Source organism: Camelus bactrianus, unplaced genomic scaffold, assembly GCF_048773025.1.
Source record: "Camelus bactrianus isolate YW-2024 breed Bactrian camel unplaced genomic scaffold, ASM4877302v1 HiC_scaffold_97, whole genome shotgun sequence".
Taxonomy (NCBI): domain Eukaryota; kingdom Metazoa; phylum Chordata; class Mammalia; order Artiodactyla; family Camelidae; genus Camelus; species Camelus bactrianus.
The window spans coordinates 23,859-41,006 of NW_027413981.1; the positions used below are offsets into that span (position 1 = coordinate 23,859).

Below are 17,148 nucleotides of genomic sequence, written 5' to 3' on the forward strand. Positions count from 1 at the left end.
TTTGTGGCTCTCCACAAAACAAGAGAACATACTTAACAAAAACAAACAAAAAAACTTGCTGGAATTTCAGTGACACTGAATTGGGAAGAACTGCTTTCCTTCAGATAGAAGGATTATTTGCTGAGACAAGGCAGGCGGAGGTGGTGGTTGTAAAACATCTCTACAAATTCCTTGGCACTTCCCCTGTGAAATTCCCTCCCCTGAAGTATGTACTGGCCTCAGTTAACTGGTTTCCAGGGGACAGAATGCGGGGGCACTGCGGTGTGGTTTCTAAGGCTAAATGGCCTCTGACTTTCACTCCATAGGGACGCTCACCCTTAGAACCCAGCCACCACGTTGTGAAGCCCAGGCCACCTACTGAGTCTTTGTACACACAGCTGTCCCAGCTGATGACCCCAGGGAATGTCCTCAACCAAAGCCAGCTCCAACTTCCAGACATGTGCATGAACAAGCCTTTAGATTATTCTAGTGCCTGCTTGATGCCAAGTGGAGAAGAAATGAGTTGGCTCCACTGAGCCTTGTCTAAACACAGATTTGGGAACCAAGCAAATGCTGTTTGGAGTCACCAGGTTTTGAAGCAGTTTATTATATAAATTATTAGCAATAAATCACTGGCACAGATATTGATATTAAAAATGGGGCACAACCATTAGTAAAGAACCCAAACTGTGGGGATGCCTTTGCACCTGGAGGTAGGTGAAACCTGAACAGATGTAGAGAAGAGTAAGAGTGAAAGCCCAAAGTGTCCACGAGACTGTTAGTGGAAGCCTGAGGGCCCTTGAAGGGCTGAGAGTGAAGGATTCTAGGCCAGGGAAGAAAATGACACTGAAACCGGAGGGAACGGGACTCTTGCTACCGAACAGCTGAAAGTAAAATTGATGAGAGAGATAAGCTAAAACAAGCAAAAAGATTATTAAATAGGAAGGAACCAGGACTCACTGGGTTCAAATATCTGTATCCCATTTAAAGCATCTCCACACGCCCAATTGTCAAATAATGGGTAAGCAGAGAAATGGCTTCCGGGCGAAGATCAAATCTAGGGTGCTGCCAGGAAAACAGTCTAAAGATGAAGCCAAGGCTTTGTTAAGACCTTGGAAAGGTTTAACGTGCTGCCTCAAATTCCTTTAAAGATCTTAAAAGCGTAAGAATTTCAAAGGCACGGTCCCACAACAGCTTCACAGGAAGCCGAAGGTGAAGAGTTTATCTCAAAAAGACGTGAGAATAGCTTTTCCAATGGCAGGAACCCCAATAAAATTCACAGGAAACTCAAAGTTTTAAAGAGAACTGTGGTAGCAAAACTACTGCTTGCTAGCTTGGACTGAAAGAGACAGAGACAGTGCAAAATGGGAAGAAGCCTTTGGGTTTTTCTTAGAAGGTCTACGAGGAGGAAGCTGGCTTGAGAGAACCACTCAGCTGCAAACGCAGGTCACTGCTCATGAAAGGGACAGAACCAAGAGCTCAGAGAGAGCGGCGAAGAAAACCCCCCCCCCAGGGTTAGGACTAAGTCCTAATCAAAGAGCCCGCAACATCAGGCTGCACTTCAAAACTGCTACGGGCCAGTGTGCCTCCCATCTTCCAGCTGTGAGAGAAGGAGTCCTTAGCAGTTTAGCAGAATGTCGGGTGTGTGGTGGTAAATAACCCGTGTCTCCTTATCCTCAAGCCCCAGCACTGAGGGGAGTATTCCCAAGGGCTGTACTCCAGAACCACCACGCCCAGGAACCTCAGCCCCACCTGGACCTGGGGAAGATGGGAAAGTAAGGCCCTGGACTGGAGCCTGAGCCTAACACCACAGCGACCGAGACCTGCTTGGGGACTGAGTGGGGATAAGTGGATTTCTTGTGTGGAAGCAGTAACAAAACGTTGTGGCTAGTGAGTAGATTATGCTGGTTTTTGAGTGTCTCCATAAATTTTCAAAATTAAATTCCATAAAAAAGGTAGAATATGGGCCAACCTTAAGTGACTTGCTCCTAATGAACAGAAAACAGTGAAAGTCACACCGAGTGAACTGCAGGGCTCGGTTTGAAAAGGCAATTCAGCTTCTGCCTCGCTCTTAACCCTGGAACCCAGTCTCAGGTGGGCAAGCTCAGGCCACAGAGACAGCTTACGTGTTCCAGGGGAGGGGGTCCACCTTCCCGCCCCACCTAAGCCACAGCCCACCACCCACAACAACCATCAGACATCAATGGGTGAACCTTCACGTGATTCCAGCCCCCCACCTTCGAGCTGCCCCACCTGAAGCTGAGAGGAATACAGGCCAGCTGTCTTGGCCACACTTTTCCTAAGTGCAGGTTGTGAACAAAATAAATGCTTATTTAAGCCACTGAACTTTGGGGAGTTTGTTAGGCAAAAACAGATAAGCACAAAAGTGGATGAAAAAAGACAGTAAGAAATGTAACTTGAATATAGTAGAAATTGGTCTATAAACTGGAATGTAACAAACGTTGAGATTAACTTATTAATGACAAAGTGCTGATGAGAAGCAGCAGATAACTGAAAGAAAGACCTCAGAACTAGCGAGAGGGAAGATACTTTAGAGCTCCATCCCATTACAGCTCCTTACAAACAGGCATGTATTTCACAGTTTCCCCTCAACTTTGAGGTTAAGGAAGACTGGTGAGCAAGGAGACACAGGATTTGAAGTCTAATAATTGAAAAACAAATAGAAAGAGTCAGTTTACCAAAATCAGCCTTTTTACCTCATTTCAATTAACTGAAATTCTAAGAGACAGGCAGCTTTGAGAACGTATTAATCTAGCACTCACTCTTCATTTTCCTTTCCTCAGAGACAAAATAAAATATTATGGAACCATAAATGTAATGTCCTTTCGCAGTATTTAAATTAAATACAATTTTTCCTTTACCTTACTTAAAAGCTTGTTGGGAAGGGAAGGTAAGATTGTCTCAGCTTCATGTTGTAGCACGATGCTTCTCCATATCAGAGATTGGCTTTGAACTTTTGAAATTCAAATTACTAATCTGTTATCTGTTTCTGATAAACTGATTGAATATTATCTAATTTTTAACAGCTGTACTCTTGGAAAATTTTCCTTGGATGGGATGAAATATTTATTTCATTAATTATGCATTAAGCTATAGAATACAGCTAGGCGCCTCTCCTTTTAAGTAAAAGGAGGTAGACACAGGGAGCTGAGGATGCAGGATGTACACCAAGAACAAGATCGGCACCAGTGTTACACACAAGAACCAAGCCAAAAGAGGACTTCATCGTGAACGGCAAGAGGATGGATTAGAGAGGTTTCCAAAGAGGAAGGTTGATTTAATCTTTTCCAGGCTTAACCTTTTGCCTCTAGATACTGAAATCTATGGATGAGTCTATGAATTATAATGAATGCAACATAATGAAGTATATTGCAGACTGAGTCAGCAGATCCCGTGACCATGATTTGATGGAAACTGGAGTGAAGTGGGAGGCACTGGGTGAGAAACTAAAGGTCTGAATGGGGGGGAAGGGATGGACTTTACCTTTGCAAGCCTACTTTCTGTCATGTCACAGAGTCAGCAAGCCATAAGCTGGCCACAGGCCCCTTCACGAAGCAGCAAATCTCCACAGAAGTAGAGTTACAGACATTCCGTGACACTGACTTTTTATTATTATGTAAAACAACTGGAAATATGCAAGAAGACTCGGAAAGAGTTCTCAGAACATCTGAATTGGTACTGGCATAGGACAGACATACATCAATGCATCACCACTGACAATCTAAAAGAAACCCTCACATTTACGGTCAATTGCTTTTCAATACGAGTGTCAAATAACTGAATGAGACAATAATAGTCTTTTTAACAAATGGTACTGGGACAACTGGATATCCACATGCAAAAGAACAAAATTCGACCTCTACCTCATACAATATATAAAAAATTAACTCAAAATGAAAAAGCTAAAACTACAAAATTCTTAGAAGAAAACACAGGGGTGTGTCTTCATGACTGGATCTGGCACTTGTTTCTTAGGACAGTAAAAGACAGAAATAGATTAACTGAACTTCATCAATATTAAAAACTTCTACTCTTCAAAAGACACCGTCAAGAAGGTAAGAAGGCAAGCTCCTGAACAGGAGGAAATACTTGAAAATCCTACTTCTGATCAAAGAATTGCACCCAGGATACAAAAGAACTCTGACAATTCAATCATAAAAAGACAACCCAATTTGAAAATGGGCAAAAACCTAAACAGACAGGTCTTCAAAGAAGATACACAAATGGATAAACACATGAAAACATCCCCAACATTCTCAGTCATCAGAAAAATGCAAATCACAGCCACAATGAGATGCCAGCTCACACCTAGCAGGAGAGCTGGTGGACAGTGGTGACAGGAATGCATAGAAATTGGGAGAATTATACACTTTGGATAAAAATGTTAGATGGTGCAGCCACTCTGGAAAACAGCATGGCAGGTCCTCAAGAGGTTAAACAGAGTTACCATATGACCCATTTGACAGCATTTCCATCCTTAAGTCTGTTCCCCAAAGAAATGGAAACATGTTTACACCCAAACTTGGACAGAAATGTTCACAGCATTATTAGCAATAGCCAAAAAGCAGAGGCAACCCAAAGGTCCATCAACTGATGGATGGGTAAATGGTTTAGCCCCACAACCGAGTACTGTTCAACAATAAACAGAAATGGAAACACTGACAAGCGCTGTAACATGGATGAACCTTGAAGACGTTTTGTCAAATGAAAAAAGCTAATCATGAAGGACCACACAGCATGTGATTCCATTCCTGGGAAACACCCAGAGCAGGCACATCTATAGAGACAGAAGTCAGACTGGTGGTTGCCAGGGGATGGGGGGGCTGTGGTGCCGGGGGTGATGGACAAGGGATGCAGGATTTCTTTTTGGGGTGATGGGGATGTTCTAAAATTGATTGTGGTGACAGCTGCACATCTCTGAATATACTAGGAGATACTAACTATGCATCCTAAATGGGCGAATTATATGATACGTGAATTTTTTTCTTTTTTGGTGGAGGGAAGTAATTAAGTTTTACTTATTTATTTTTAGAGGAGGTACAGGGGATCGAACCCAGGACCTTGTGTATGCTAAGCATGCACTCTACCACTTGAGTTATGCAATCCCCTTATAATATGTGAATTATATTTGAACAAAGTTAAAAAAAAAAAATCCAAAGGCAGGATCTAGACAATTTTCTTAATTCTCTATTTTGGGTGTACAGATGTGATCTGAATTTCTCCGTGCATTGACAACATGTCTAAAATGAAGAGAAAATGAAGGCAATGCCTAACTTCAACTGGTTTGTATAATGACCTTTCTGCACAAGGCATTCTGAAATCCATGAAATAAATACACACAGATTCGATATCCATTCACAAAAGTGAAGATGAGACATGACAATTTTCTGGAACATTCCATGAAACATTATCCTCTGATTTGATCTAGCTTGCCTCATTGTGGTGAGAGATCACTAACAAATACTGTTTAATAGGAAAAAGAAAGTTAACTTCTGTGAGGAAAGAGGTATAATTCTCAACTTCTCTAAGGGTAAATATTATAAGAAAAAAATAAAGAATGGCAGAATGAAAGTCCAAGTTTAAGAAACAAGTGCATTATAAAGATAATAAAAGTGAAATTATAAGGAAGATGCAAAAGAAAGCTGTCCCTGAAAAGCTAGTGTCCTGCAACACTCTGCGCTGCACACTCACGGCCGACGTGCTGAATTTCATACGTACTGGATTCGCAGTTTGATGTGACTTCCTCTCTCCATCCCGTCTCTTGTTTTCTGAATTAGTCTTATGATGTGCTGTCACCTCCAGGGACGCTTCCAACATGGACACTTTCTTTCGGGTGTCAGTCAGTTCTTGTTGAAGCTGTCTCATATGGGCCTAAAGAGATAACTCTGTTACTGAATTTTAAGTCACCTTATCATTAAGTTACATTAATAATATATAACTCCAACAAATGGACTTTAAGAACTATCCCCACAGACATCAATTCGCCTTCTTTTCCTCACAGGCACACATTCCTTTCTACTGAGTTCCATTAAAGACACAGAAAGCGTGACCCTCCTGCCTTACCAACAGTAAGTTAACTTAGACGATGGATGCAGCCCCACCAGCCATTCCCTGCCCCTCCCAGGAAGTGGCCAAGCTTTACCCCCACTGAAGTCTCAAACAGAAAGGGGTGTGTGGGTGGGATGAGTGGTGGTAAATTCCACACTGTGGAACATTCTCCCTCTTTCTCACTAGAGGCTTAAGTTCAGAGTTCTTCACATATTCAATCTGGTGTTTAAAGCCTTCCAATAGACTCCCATCTCACAATAAAAGCGAGGTTATTCCAGTGGCCTTTGGGGACCCGAGACAACCTGGCCTCCCTTGCCTCCTGGACTGCAGCTCCTACGGCTCCCCCCACCCCTCCCACTCACTCCCTTCCTGCCACTCAGGACTCTGGCTGCTCCTCCTCAGTCTGAAAATGGGACCCCAGTGCCAAACTCGAACATCACAGAGCGCTCCAGTTCCTCTGTACTGGACAAACTTAGATCCAAATGACAGTAACTGAGCCTTGCAATGAGAACTGTGAGCACATTATTTGAAAAAATGTTCAAAGTAAATTATAAATACAACAGGGGAGACTAAGTCAAACACAATTTTGCTAAAAATTACATTTGTCCCAAATTATGACTGAATGAAAAGTAGATGTCTTTAAGGAGTGGAGAGGTCATAACAATACATGATTTGAGATGGAAGTATTTATAAATTTAATTCCAATTTACATGAATAAAAATAAAGTTATATCAACGAACAATGTATGAAAAGGTACTGAAGGATAAGTACTGCAAGATACAGCATTTACACATCAGTTCATCTGGGAAATCTGGATTTAACTGTCAAGGTAATCCACACAATTGAATCTTTTCTCTCTTTCTCTCTCTCTCTCTTTTTTTTTTTTTTTTTTTTGTTTCTTTACTCATTTGTTCACACAACTGAATCTTAATTTCAAAATACTCATTTTAGTTCTCAGCATTTCATTTATCTGCTTCACGATACTAAAATGTGGTGACAGAAAGATTAAAATGATTTGGGCAGTATAAATTACTAAGACCTGGCTGCATCTGTCAACAACTTATAGCTTAATCTCTTAGAATTTCAGGTGACACGGCATCTTTACTCAAAGTAAAGCACCTCTCAGGTCTAATTTTTGTTTGCTGGATACAAGAAATGCCTTTAGGCTGCTTTACAGTGTATATATTTATAGACCGCACATTTCTCATATTCAACTAGTTTCAACGTTCAGCTTTCATCAGATACTACTTTGAATTTTCTTTGAGGAAGTCTGACAATTGGTTCCCTTTCTGGGTACTTACTTCCATTTCTGCTCTGTCTGTTTCATACTGACACAGTCTGTGCTTTAAACATCTGCATTCATCGATTAACTCCTTGTTTCCTTCCTCCAGCATCAGAACTCGTCTGCTCATGGCTTCAAGTTTTCCCATGTGATCCAGAAACAGCTGTGGGGCATTAAGTATTGTCTCTTCGCTTCTGCCTTCATTTTGAGCAACTTCCAGTCGCTGTCGAAGCAACGTGTTTTCACTCTGTAGTTTACATACTGTCTCCTTCAAGAACGCCTGCTTCCCAGTGTATTTGCTGAATTCCACTTGTTTGCTCTGAGACAAGGGTTCAGTTTCCTTGTTTGAACGCTGGGCTTGGCCTCGGTCTCTATGCACGCATTCTAATAACAACGTCTTTGGTCTAAGAGCATCTTTCCTGGGATGGAGCTCAATTTCTGGGCCACGGAATTGACGTTCAGCTTCAGGAAGTTGCTGAGGAAGCACCTCGCTGCTATCTTTTGGGTCAGACAGCTTAAAATCCATCGTGTCCTGTAAGTGAAACCCCTCATCTCTTACTCTTTGAACTGTACGCAATAAACTGACATATCATAATTTCCTTGGAAGTGAAAGACTAATCTCTAAGTTTATACAACAAAAAGTTTGCAGTAACTGGGTATCCAACTGGAAAAACTTAAGGTGGATACAAATCTCAAACTTTAAACAACCAGAAATCCCCAAAGTTCAAAAATTTAATGAAAGACAGTGAATCCATGAAAGTAAAAAAGAAACCACAAAAGGATGTTTAAGAAGCTCAGAATCGGAAAGGCCTTTCTTTCTCTGAAATACAACAAACCCAAAAGGCTTAAAAAAAATGAATAAATCTGACTACACTTAAAAATTATATCTGACATCTTACCTTTACAGCTACCCCCAAAGTAAGAGCCTTAGCTCTGTATAAATTGGGCCAGGTTAGATTTCCTAAAAACTTCTTTCCTGAGAATATTCCATAAATATTCTCCCTTTCTATCATTTTTAGAGTGAGTTATAAGAATTACATCTACGGATAAATGATAAATCTAAGCACTGTTCTAAGCACATCTACAAACATCAGTTAACTCATTTAGCTGTGACAATTCTGGAATAAAGGGTTGAAAACACAAGCAAGCTGCAGGGTTTCCCCCAGGGCTTCTGACTCTCTGACACTTACACCAAACCAAAGCTACTTCTCTAAGATAAATACATAAACACAACAGAAGCCTTCTACTTCCCTAATGGTGAACACACTAAAGGTCAACAAGGTCAAATTTACAGAGCTCTTCGTAGAAAATCAGGAGACTATTTGCTTCTGCAATAATTTTGATTTCTTCTTCATGGTGTTTATAACAGTAATGGATGTGAAATAGCAGGGAAATACAGTGAACTGCTTTATTAAAAATAAAATACTGATCAATAAATTATCACTCAGTACAGAGTACGGCATATCTATCACTATATTCGAAATCTCCTTGTACTGAAATCGGATACCACATGGAGCAGAGCGTTCCTTTTCATCAGACGTAGGAGAATGACACCCAAACTACGGTTTCTGAACTGGCTGCGCTTTTCCCTCCTTACCATCAGTGGAAATGATGAAGTTACCTCTCCATTCGTCTATCAAAGGAGTGAGATCACTGCCAGAAACTAGAATGCCTGCCGTTAGTAGCAACAGTTTTGAGATAATGGAAAGTTCATCGATTCCTATGGGCAATATTAACAGCCTCTCCTTGGATGAGGCCATTGTGAATGTCACTACGTCACTGTTGCCGGCAAGTGGACTTGAATTCAAAATATTGCTTTATCCAATGGACCGGAAATGAAACCTCCAGAAAATATATTTACATATATAGGCTTTTAAAACCCTCTATACTTTCTGTACCTACAGTATTGGTTTTTAAACTATGTAAGTATACAAATTCATACACACACGTTTGAAGATGACTAAAGAAAATACCTCAGCATTCATTTCCTTATTAGCCTTTTCTGCCTCCTTTTGTTGGGAAAGATGATGGGCCAGGATGTCATCTTGTATTACTCTGGCATTCTGCACTCGAGAACGTTGTCTCTCAGCGTCATTTCGCTCTTCTAAAACCTGGAGACATATTACATTAGGTTTTGGGTTTTATACCATGAAAAAAAGTCAAAAAAAGCTTAGGAGGGGAATCTTTAAAAAATTTTTTTAAACCTGTTAAAAAGAAGTAGCCTTTTTAAGCACAGGGACCTTTAATGCATATAAATAACTCAAATTCTAATATACATGACAGCTAAATTTATCACAGAGCAAAAACACAAGGGATGTAGTGTCATGAAAGAAAAACTTTTTTAACACTTTTGAAATTGAGTTATAGTCATTTAACAATGTTGTGTCAAATTCCAGTGTAGAGCACAAGTTTTCAGTTGTACATGAACATATATATATTCATTGTGACTGTTTTTTGTTGTGAGCTACCACAAGATCTTGCATATATTTCCCTGTGCTATACAGTATAATCTGGCTTATCTATTCTGCATATGCCTGTCAGTATCTACAAATTTTGAAATCCCAGTGAAAGAAAATTTCTTTATAAGGCATTTAACCAGTTCCATCATAGTCTCAAGGCGATTTAACCTGGATTTTAACTTCAAAAAGCCAAAATTAACACATGGATTTGAATTAGACTTGTTATTTTGTTGAACGGACCAAAACTGTCAAACCTTATGTTAATGATTAAGCTCAATTTAACTTCCATTCCTTCATTCAGAAAAGACACAGAGCATCTGTTAGATGCCAAGAACACCAAGAAATTAGTAAATTAAGCTCTAAATGTCATAGTTCATATCTAGGATGAGATAACTTTTATTTGTTTTAAATGCAAATATAGATTCATTCAGAAGAATATTATAAATAATATTGATGAAACAGTGTTAGAGATATGAAACTTTCACGTTAAGATTAATTTACCTGATTTGGTTTATTCCTTACGCCCTTCGGTTTGCATTCTAGTGCTCGGGCAGTGCTTTCAATCTGTTGCTTCAGGAAAACTTGCTCATTGTCTTGTTTCTCTTTTCTTTTTAAATCATCCTCAGGTTTTTCATATAATGTATAAGCATTTTTCTTCTTCTTTGTTTCTTGTTCTAATGTGAATCTGCAGTGAAATATGCTTACCTTAAAATTTATTTTGTTAGAAAATAAAAAGTTCATTTTATGATCTGGTTCTTCACATGCTGATTTATTACCCTAATGGAATTTCTATGTTCTCAATTTTTTTTTCATTTCTAAGTCTCACATTTTAAATTCCTCACTTCAATCTCTTCATAAAGATACACACACACACACACACATGTTTGAAAAGTAGCAATAAAAAGACAAAATGCTACTGAGTTCCAATCAAGAGTAACTCTGGTCAATAGTGTAGGAAAGAAATTTTGCAATTATTCACTAAGGTTTGAATTGAAAATTACCCTCTTTTCCCCACATAGTCATAAGTTACTCCTTCATTGGGACAGAGAAATTAGTTACTAGTTAAAAGAGAAGTTGCTATTTAGAAACAAGTTTATAAGTTCATGAGAGATAAAATTTCAACTTCCTGAAGTATTACAGGGACTCCTACATGATCTCCAGGGGAAGATAACAACCGCAGGTGCCTTTTCCAGAACACAGACCCGCTAATTAGCATAATCCAAGGCGAGGCTGGGGACTCTACTCCCTGATGCCCTACACTTTGTTTCTTCTTTCGCAACACTTTGAACTTACCTTGTTGAATATTATTTATTTAGTAAATCATTTTTAAATCCCTTTTGGTACAAGGCAGGATCCATAGTAAGTAATTAAAAAATAAAGAGTAATCCACGCTTTCAGCATAGACCTTTGAACTAATCTTATCTCTGTATGAGAGCGATGCTGAATAAACTAACCAGTAATCACTTTCCACTTTACTTTTTAGTCCATCCATTCATATGTTAAGAATCAAACTGCATAAATTTTTTGAAAGTTTCTGCCTTGAGAAAAATGGTCATTTCATAATTCTGCAAGTGGGAATGTAAAGTAATATAAACTTTCTGGAGAACACTTGACAGATAAAGATCAAAGAATTTTTTTTACAGAAATATAGAATGAGGATATATATATTGTATATATATATTGCTGTGTTATTTCCAAGAGTCTCACATTCCACAATATTAATGAAATTTTCTCCCCTGTAAAATCCCAAAAGGGAAGTTAGCAATTATGACTTCTCCTATATACCTACAGTATTAAAGTAAATATAAAGAGTTCAAATATTTCTTTAAAACCAAGAAATTCAGTACCTCATATGGCGGACCTCTCGTTCCCACTCCACATTTTGAAGTTTTAACTGTGATTTTGCTTCTCTTGTTTTCAGCAGCTCTGTGTGTAGCCAGTTCACCTTCTTTTCCATTTCTTTAAGTTTTCCTCTAAGTTGTGTGCAGTCAGATTCTTTAAGTTCTATTGATCGGAATGAATCAACTGGATCCTGAATTTTCAATAACCTATCAGGATCTGCATTAGGAAGAAAACAAAAATAGAAACAAAATATATGAATAATTTTTGTGTATAAAGGACTGTGCATTTTCACATTCATTCATCCATACATTGAACAAATGGATATTGAGCATCTATAACATGGAAGACATTCGTCTAAGCTCTGCAGATGTTAAAAGAATCACAAGGTAATATTATGAACATTATGCAAATAAATTTGACAATTCAGATGAAGTGGGTAAAATTCCTTGAAAGAGAGGAATTACAAAAGCTCACTTAAGAAAGAACAAATAAGCCAAAAACCCCTACATCTTAAAAACCAAAACAAAAGTCCTATTTAAAGACCTTATGACAAAGAAAATTCCAGTCCCAATGGTTACACTGGTGAATTCTTCCAAATATTTTAGGAAAATTTAATACCAATTCTACACAAATTCTCCTCAAAAAATGAAGAGGAAGAAATATGTCCTCATTCTATGAAACTCACATTACCCTGAATCCAAAACCAGACAAAGATATTACAAGAAAGAAAACTAATGTCGTGAAAATGGAGGTAAAATTTCTAAACAAAACATTAGCGAATTAAATCCAACAACACAGGATAATTCATCGTGACCAAGTCGGGTGTATCCCAGGAATGCAGGGCTGTTTTAACACGTAAAAATCTATGTTATTCATCATATTAACAAACTAAAAAAGAAACCATATGATCGTGTCAGTGGATAAAAAGAGGCACTTGCCAAACCTCAACATCTATTCCTGATAAAAACTTCCAGCAAACTGGGAACCAAGGGAACGTCTTCACTATGACAAAGATCCGTGCTAAGCCGACAGCTGGCACCATACGCAACGGTGAAAAACGGAATGCTTTTCCCAGAAGGTGAGGAACCGGATAGGAGTGGCTTCTCTTACTCCTTCTAATCAGCACTGTACTGGAGCCAGTGCAATCAGGCAAAATAAAGAACCAAAAGGCATCTGGATGGGAAATGAAGAGGTAAAACTATCTGCTAATCAGCGGGGAATATGACTACATGGTGCGAGTCAGCTAACTCCAACCTGTGGGCTGGGTTGCTTGCTTTGGTAAATAAACTTTTACTGAAATACAGCCACGTCCATTAACTTGTGTATTGTCTATGGCTACTCTTGTTGCAACGGTGACAGAGCTGATTAGCTGTGACAGAGAATGTATTTATTGGCTGCAAGTCTTAAATGTGAACTATCCTTAGTAACACAGTAGTTTAAAGAAGAAAAAGCTGGACCACCTCTGGTTATTTAGAAAATCTGAGAGAATCCATAAAAACACTACTAGAACTAACAATGGGTTCAGCCAGGTTGGAGGGCAGAGAGTCACTATACAGAAATCAACTGTATTTCTATCATCAGAAACTAAAATTTAAAATATATTATTTTAAAACAAATAAATAAAAATATACTACTTATAATCTCACTGAAAAATAAGAAATACAGGTAAACTCATAAAAGACGGAAACACCCAGACACTAAAAACTCTAAAATATTGCTGAGAAAATCAAGGAAGACCTATATAAATGGAGAAATAAACTTTGTTCGGGATTAAAAATTTCATTTTGTTAAGAAGTCAATTCTCCCCAAATTAATCTACAGATTCAACATAATCTACATCTCATTTCCAGGACACTAGCAGACTTTTTTTTTAGCATTGACAAGCTGATTCTAAAATTCATGTGGAAAGAAGGGTAATAAAAGGAAACAAGACGAAGCCAGAGGACTGTGGCCTTTAACCATGGAGCTACGAGTGGCAGGAGATGGATTTTAGGCAAGGAGGTAACAAAGACCTGAATTTTAAAAACTGTCTAGTAATCATGGTTGCGGTGTAGACCAAGGTCCCAGGAGGTGGAACGGTGCAGAAGAAAGTCCTGAGGTGATTTCAGCGTTCTAGGAGGGAAGTAGTGATACCCTGACCTTGGGTGAAGGCGTAGGAGCAGCAGAGTCAACAGAAAGCACAGGGAGAGGGAACGGTCACAGCCCCTGGCTGGCAGCGCACAACACGTCTGCTTCTGCTTTAACACAGAGCAGGTTCCTGAGACGCAGGGGACTGTAACGGAGCCGCGTTCCCTGGGCGGCACTAGGTGTGCACACGTTACCGCGAGACACTTAGAAAGGCTGTGTAGCCACACGGGGGTCCTACCTTTACTCTCCGGGCTAAGTCGCTCGATTAGCCTCAGGGTGTTCTTATAATTAGGGGAAAGCGACTCGCAATCCTCGGAAGCTGTCCCCGGTGACCGAGGTAAGTCATCGAGGCCATCCAGAGAATTCATCTGCTCTTTGACCTACAAATAAATAATGCTATTTCACAGTGTCTCCAACATTGTTATAAAATACGCTCAGTGTACAGAGGTGATCGATATCCATCTTTTTATGAGAGCAAAAACACAGACACTTCTCGAAAGAACTGATTTCTGTCAAAAGGCTAACTTTATCAGTAGTGTTTCTAAATGATTTTAAAGTAAACGTTTCTACAACAAAGGAGGATTTTCTGTTTTTCCTCTCTATCTTTTATAATTTTTTTTTACTACAGGAAAACAATATTCAGGAAGGTTTTTTGCCTCAATTCCAAGGAAAAAATTTAACTATAAATTATTATAGATCCTAACAATACTTTAAGTTTTGTGACTAGATAAAATGCTATTAAAAACTAGATATTAAATAATTATTTATTGACTCTAAAAGTCTAGTTTGAAAGGCAATTTCTTTTCAACTGTGTTATCAAAGCACAAAAAACAGTATTAAACAAGAAATTTAAATTTACATTTTTACATACCTGTGAGTGGTTATTTTCACTTCCATCAAGTCTTTCTTGCTCTTCCTCAGATGTGCTTTCTAAGTCTAGGTCTGCTGAAAAATGAATATGCTTAGTTAAAATTCACTACTTAGAACAGCTAGATAAAAGGCATCATCTTTATAAAAACATAAAACACATTTCATCAATTGACAGTTTAAATTAAGCTTAATCTTTAGCTGGATATTTACTTCTTTAAGAAATACTTCTAATTATTTAAAATTTCAACAAACTATTTGGGAAATACTAGATGTTACCAGATTAAAGGCATACAAACATCTCAAAGTTTCACTCACAAATTGATTCACCAGACATGAACAAAACAAAGAAATAAAACAAAATTTAAAAATACACTAGAAATATACAAAGTCACCTTCTATACCTCCTAACAGTACCTTTTTAACAACATACCAAGCTTCAAGAGCAATGTTATTCATGCTTTCCAAAATTACTGTTACTTTTTATGCTTTTATCTTTCCTTTATCTGAACGTTTCCCTCTATTGTTCTGACAAGTTCTTTTTCGTCTTTGAAGACTCAGCCTGCTCTGTGAAGTCCTCCTTGATTGCAGCTCTCTTTCTGCAGAGACACAGGGATCTCTTTCCTTGGAGTTACCTTGGTACTTCACAGATTTTTCTAGTGTGTCTTCACCAGCTGAACTCTAAACTATTTCTTTACATGTCTATCCTCTTTGCTCCTCTGCTGCAGAGGACAAACTCTTAAAAGTATCTTTGAATAAACAGTATTTATTAGAAAAACTTTGAGTTTATAGCTTGTAGTCACTACTATAGGAGATAACTGAGAATCTTTTGTAAATACGACACTAATTCTACAGGTAAGGAAAGAAAAGATAAAACTATAGGAGCAGAAAAAATATTGTATGACTTATTACTACAGCTCTGATTATATCACTGGTTTCACATCCATGAGCCCTGTTTAAAACAGCAGTTCTCAGGTGCCATCCGAGAAGCCCTGAAGCCCCAAGTCCCCTCCATCTAGGAAGTCCAGGAGGTCAAAACTAATTTCACAATAATACTGAACACTATTTTCATTCTCATTCTCCGTTAAGTGTGCAGTGGAGGTTTCCAGATACATGACATGTGATAACATTATAGCTCTAATGGCTAACGCAATGTTTCTGTGTGCTTGTTTTTTAAATCTTTCAGTTTCATTTTCTAATATACTAAACATCAATAGATATAACCCACTTAAAAGTTCTTCAGAATTCTCAATAATTTTTCATAGTATAAAAAATATCCTAAACCCCAAAACTTTTAGGATTATTTTTGAAAAGATCATGTCTACCAAATACTAAGGTAGGACTAATAACTTCCATCATTTTTAATAATCAAAGACACCACACACACACTCTCCTAATCAAAACATCCAGTTGGCTTAAGATCTTTGGGCTAGGGAAATAGCTCAGTGGTAGAGCACATGCTGAGCATGTACAAGGTTCTGGGTTCAATCCCTAGGACCTCCATTAATAAATAAGTACAGAAATAAATAAATATCAGCAATGTGATAGCACTCGATGAAATCATTAAAGTGAAATATGACTGACATGTTAGCAAGTGAAGGTTTACCCTACGTAAAGGTCAGAATTCAATTAAGCATTTTAAAACTGGAAAAATCTTAGAACCAAATAATCAATCTCTCAGAATCCCCGAGAAGTATACGGACTCCAAACTGAGCACTTTAGTGTCTCCCGACATCAATAGAAACATCCGAGTCAAAGCTGACATTTTAAAAATCTATTTCTTATGCTTATATATATTTTTCAAACATGGATACCGATCATAACATCTGCCTTACTTATGTCATCTTTCAATTAAATTTGAAAAAGCAAAAGGAGTTAGGAAGAAGAACACTGTACTTCATTTCAGAGTTAAATTTGTATTGCAAAATTTACCTGATTTGAATCTTTGAAAATTCTTCATTGCTCCTGTTTTTTTAGGAACAGAATCTTTCACTCCAACTGCAGGCTGAATGGTTTTTGAAACAAACCGATTAATAATGTACATTTGATACAATCTGTAGTAATAATTCAAGGGGGGAGGGTCTAGCTCAGTGGCAGAGTGCCTGCTTAGCAGTGTATGAGGTCCTAGGCTAAATTCCCAGTACCCTCATTAAAAAAAAAAAATTCAAGATAAAAGTATAAAAGTTTTTACCTTCAGGTGAGGATACTTTTCAGTAGAATCTAAAAGCCAAAAGGGACACATAATCAATTATAAGTAAATATGAAAGCCAACTATCCAGTCATGCAGTTAGTACTGAGGGCAATCCTCATGCTTGCTTTGGAAATGAACACGTTAGGTTTCGGTGTTTTGTTTTTCAGGGGCAGTTAGGACAGCAACAAGGCAGAAATAGGAATCCGTTATAGACACTGAATAAAGAGCAGGAATATAGGTTTAACAAAACATGCAGGTAAGATCTCAAAAGTACGATTATGTTTCAAATGACTTTATAAACTAGAAACGTGCACATGTACCAGTGTGAACAT

At 38.2% G+C, this 17,148-nt stretch overlaps 1 protein-coding gene across 3 annotated transcripts in view; it reads right to left on the reverse strand.

The window, feature by feature from the left end:
- The window catches only part of LOC141577048 (ankyrin repeat domain-containing protein 26-like), a 28,933-nt gene extending 12,333 nt beyond the window's left edge, over positions 1–16,600 (reverse strand). For 2 of the 3 annotated variants that reach the window (XM_074360309.1, XM_074360308.1), the window contains exons 1-8: positions 16,558–16,600; positions 14,630–14,703; positions 13,997–14,138; positions 11,637–11,847; positions 10,291–10,474; positions 9,304–9,441; positions 7,350–7,862; positions 5,719–5,871 (exon numbers count right to left, since the gene is read on the reverse strand). In XM_074360309.1, coding sequence (XP_074216410.1) covers positions 5,719–5,871; positions 7,350–7,862; positions 9,304–9,441; positions 10,291–10,474; positions 11,637–11,847; positions 13,997–14,138; positions 14,630–14,703; positions 16,558–16,585 — 1,443 coding nt within the window. In that variant the 5' untranslated portion in view covers positions 16,586–16,600. The remainder of the gene's footprint in view (positions 1–5,718; positions 5,872–7,349; positions 7,863–9,303; positions 9,442–10,290; positions 10,475–11,636; positions 11,848–13,996; positions 14,139–14,629; positions 14,704–16,557) is intronic. The other variant, XM_074360310.1, reaches the window with a different exon arrangement.
- Positions 16,601–17,148: the final 548 nt, after the last annotated feature.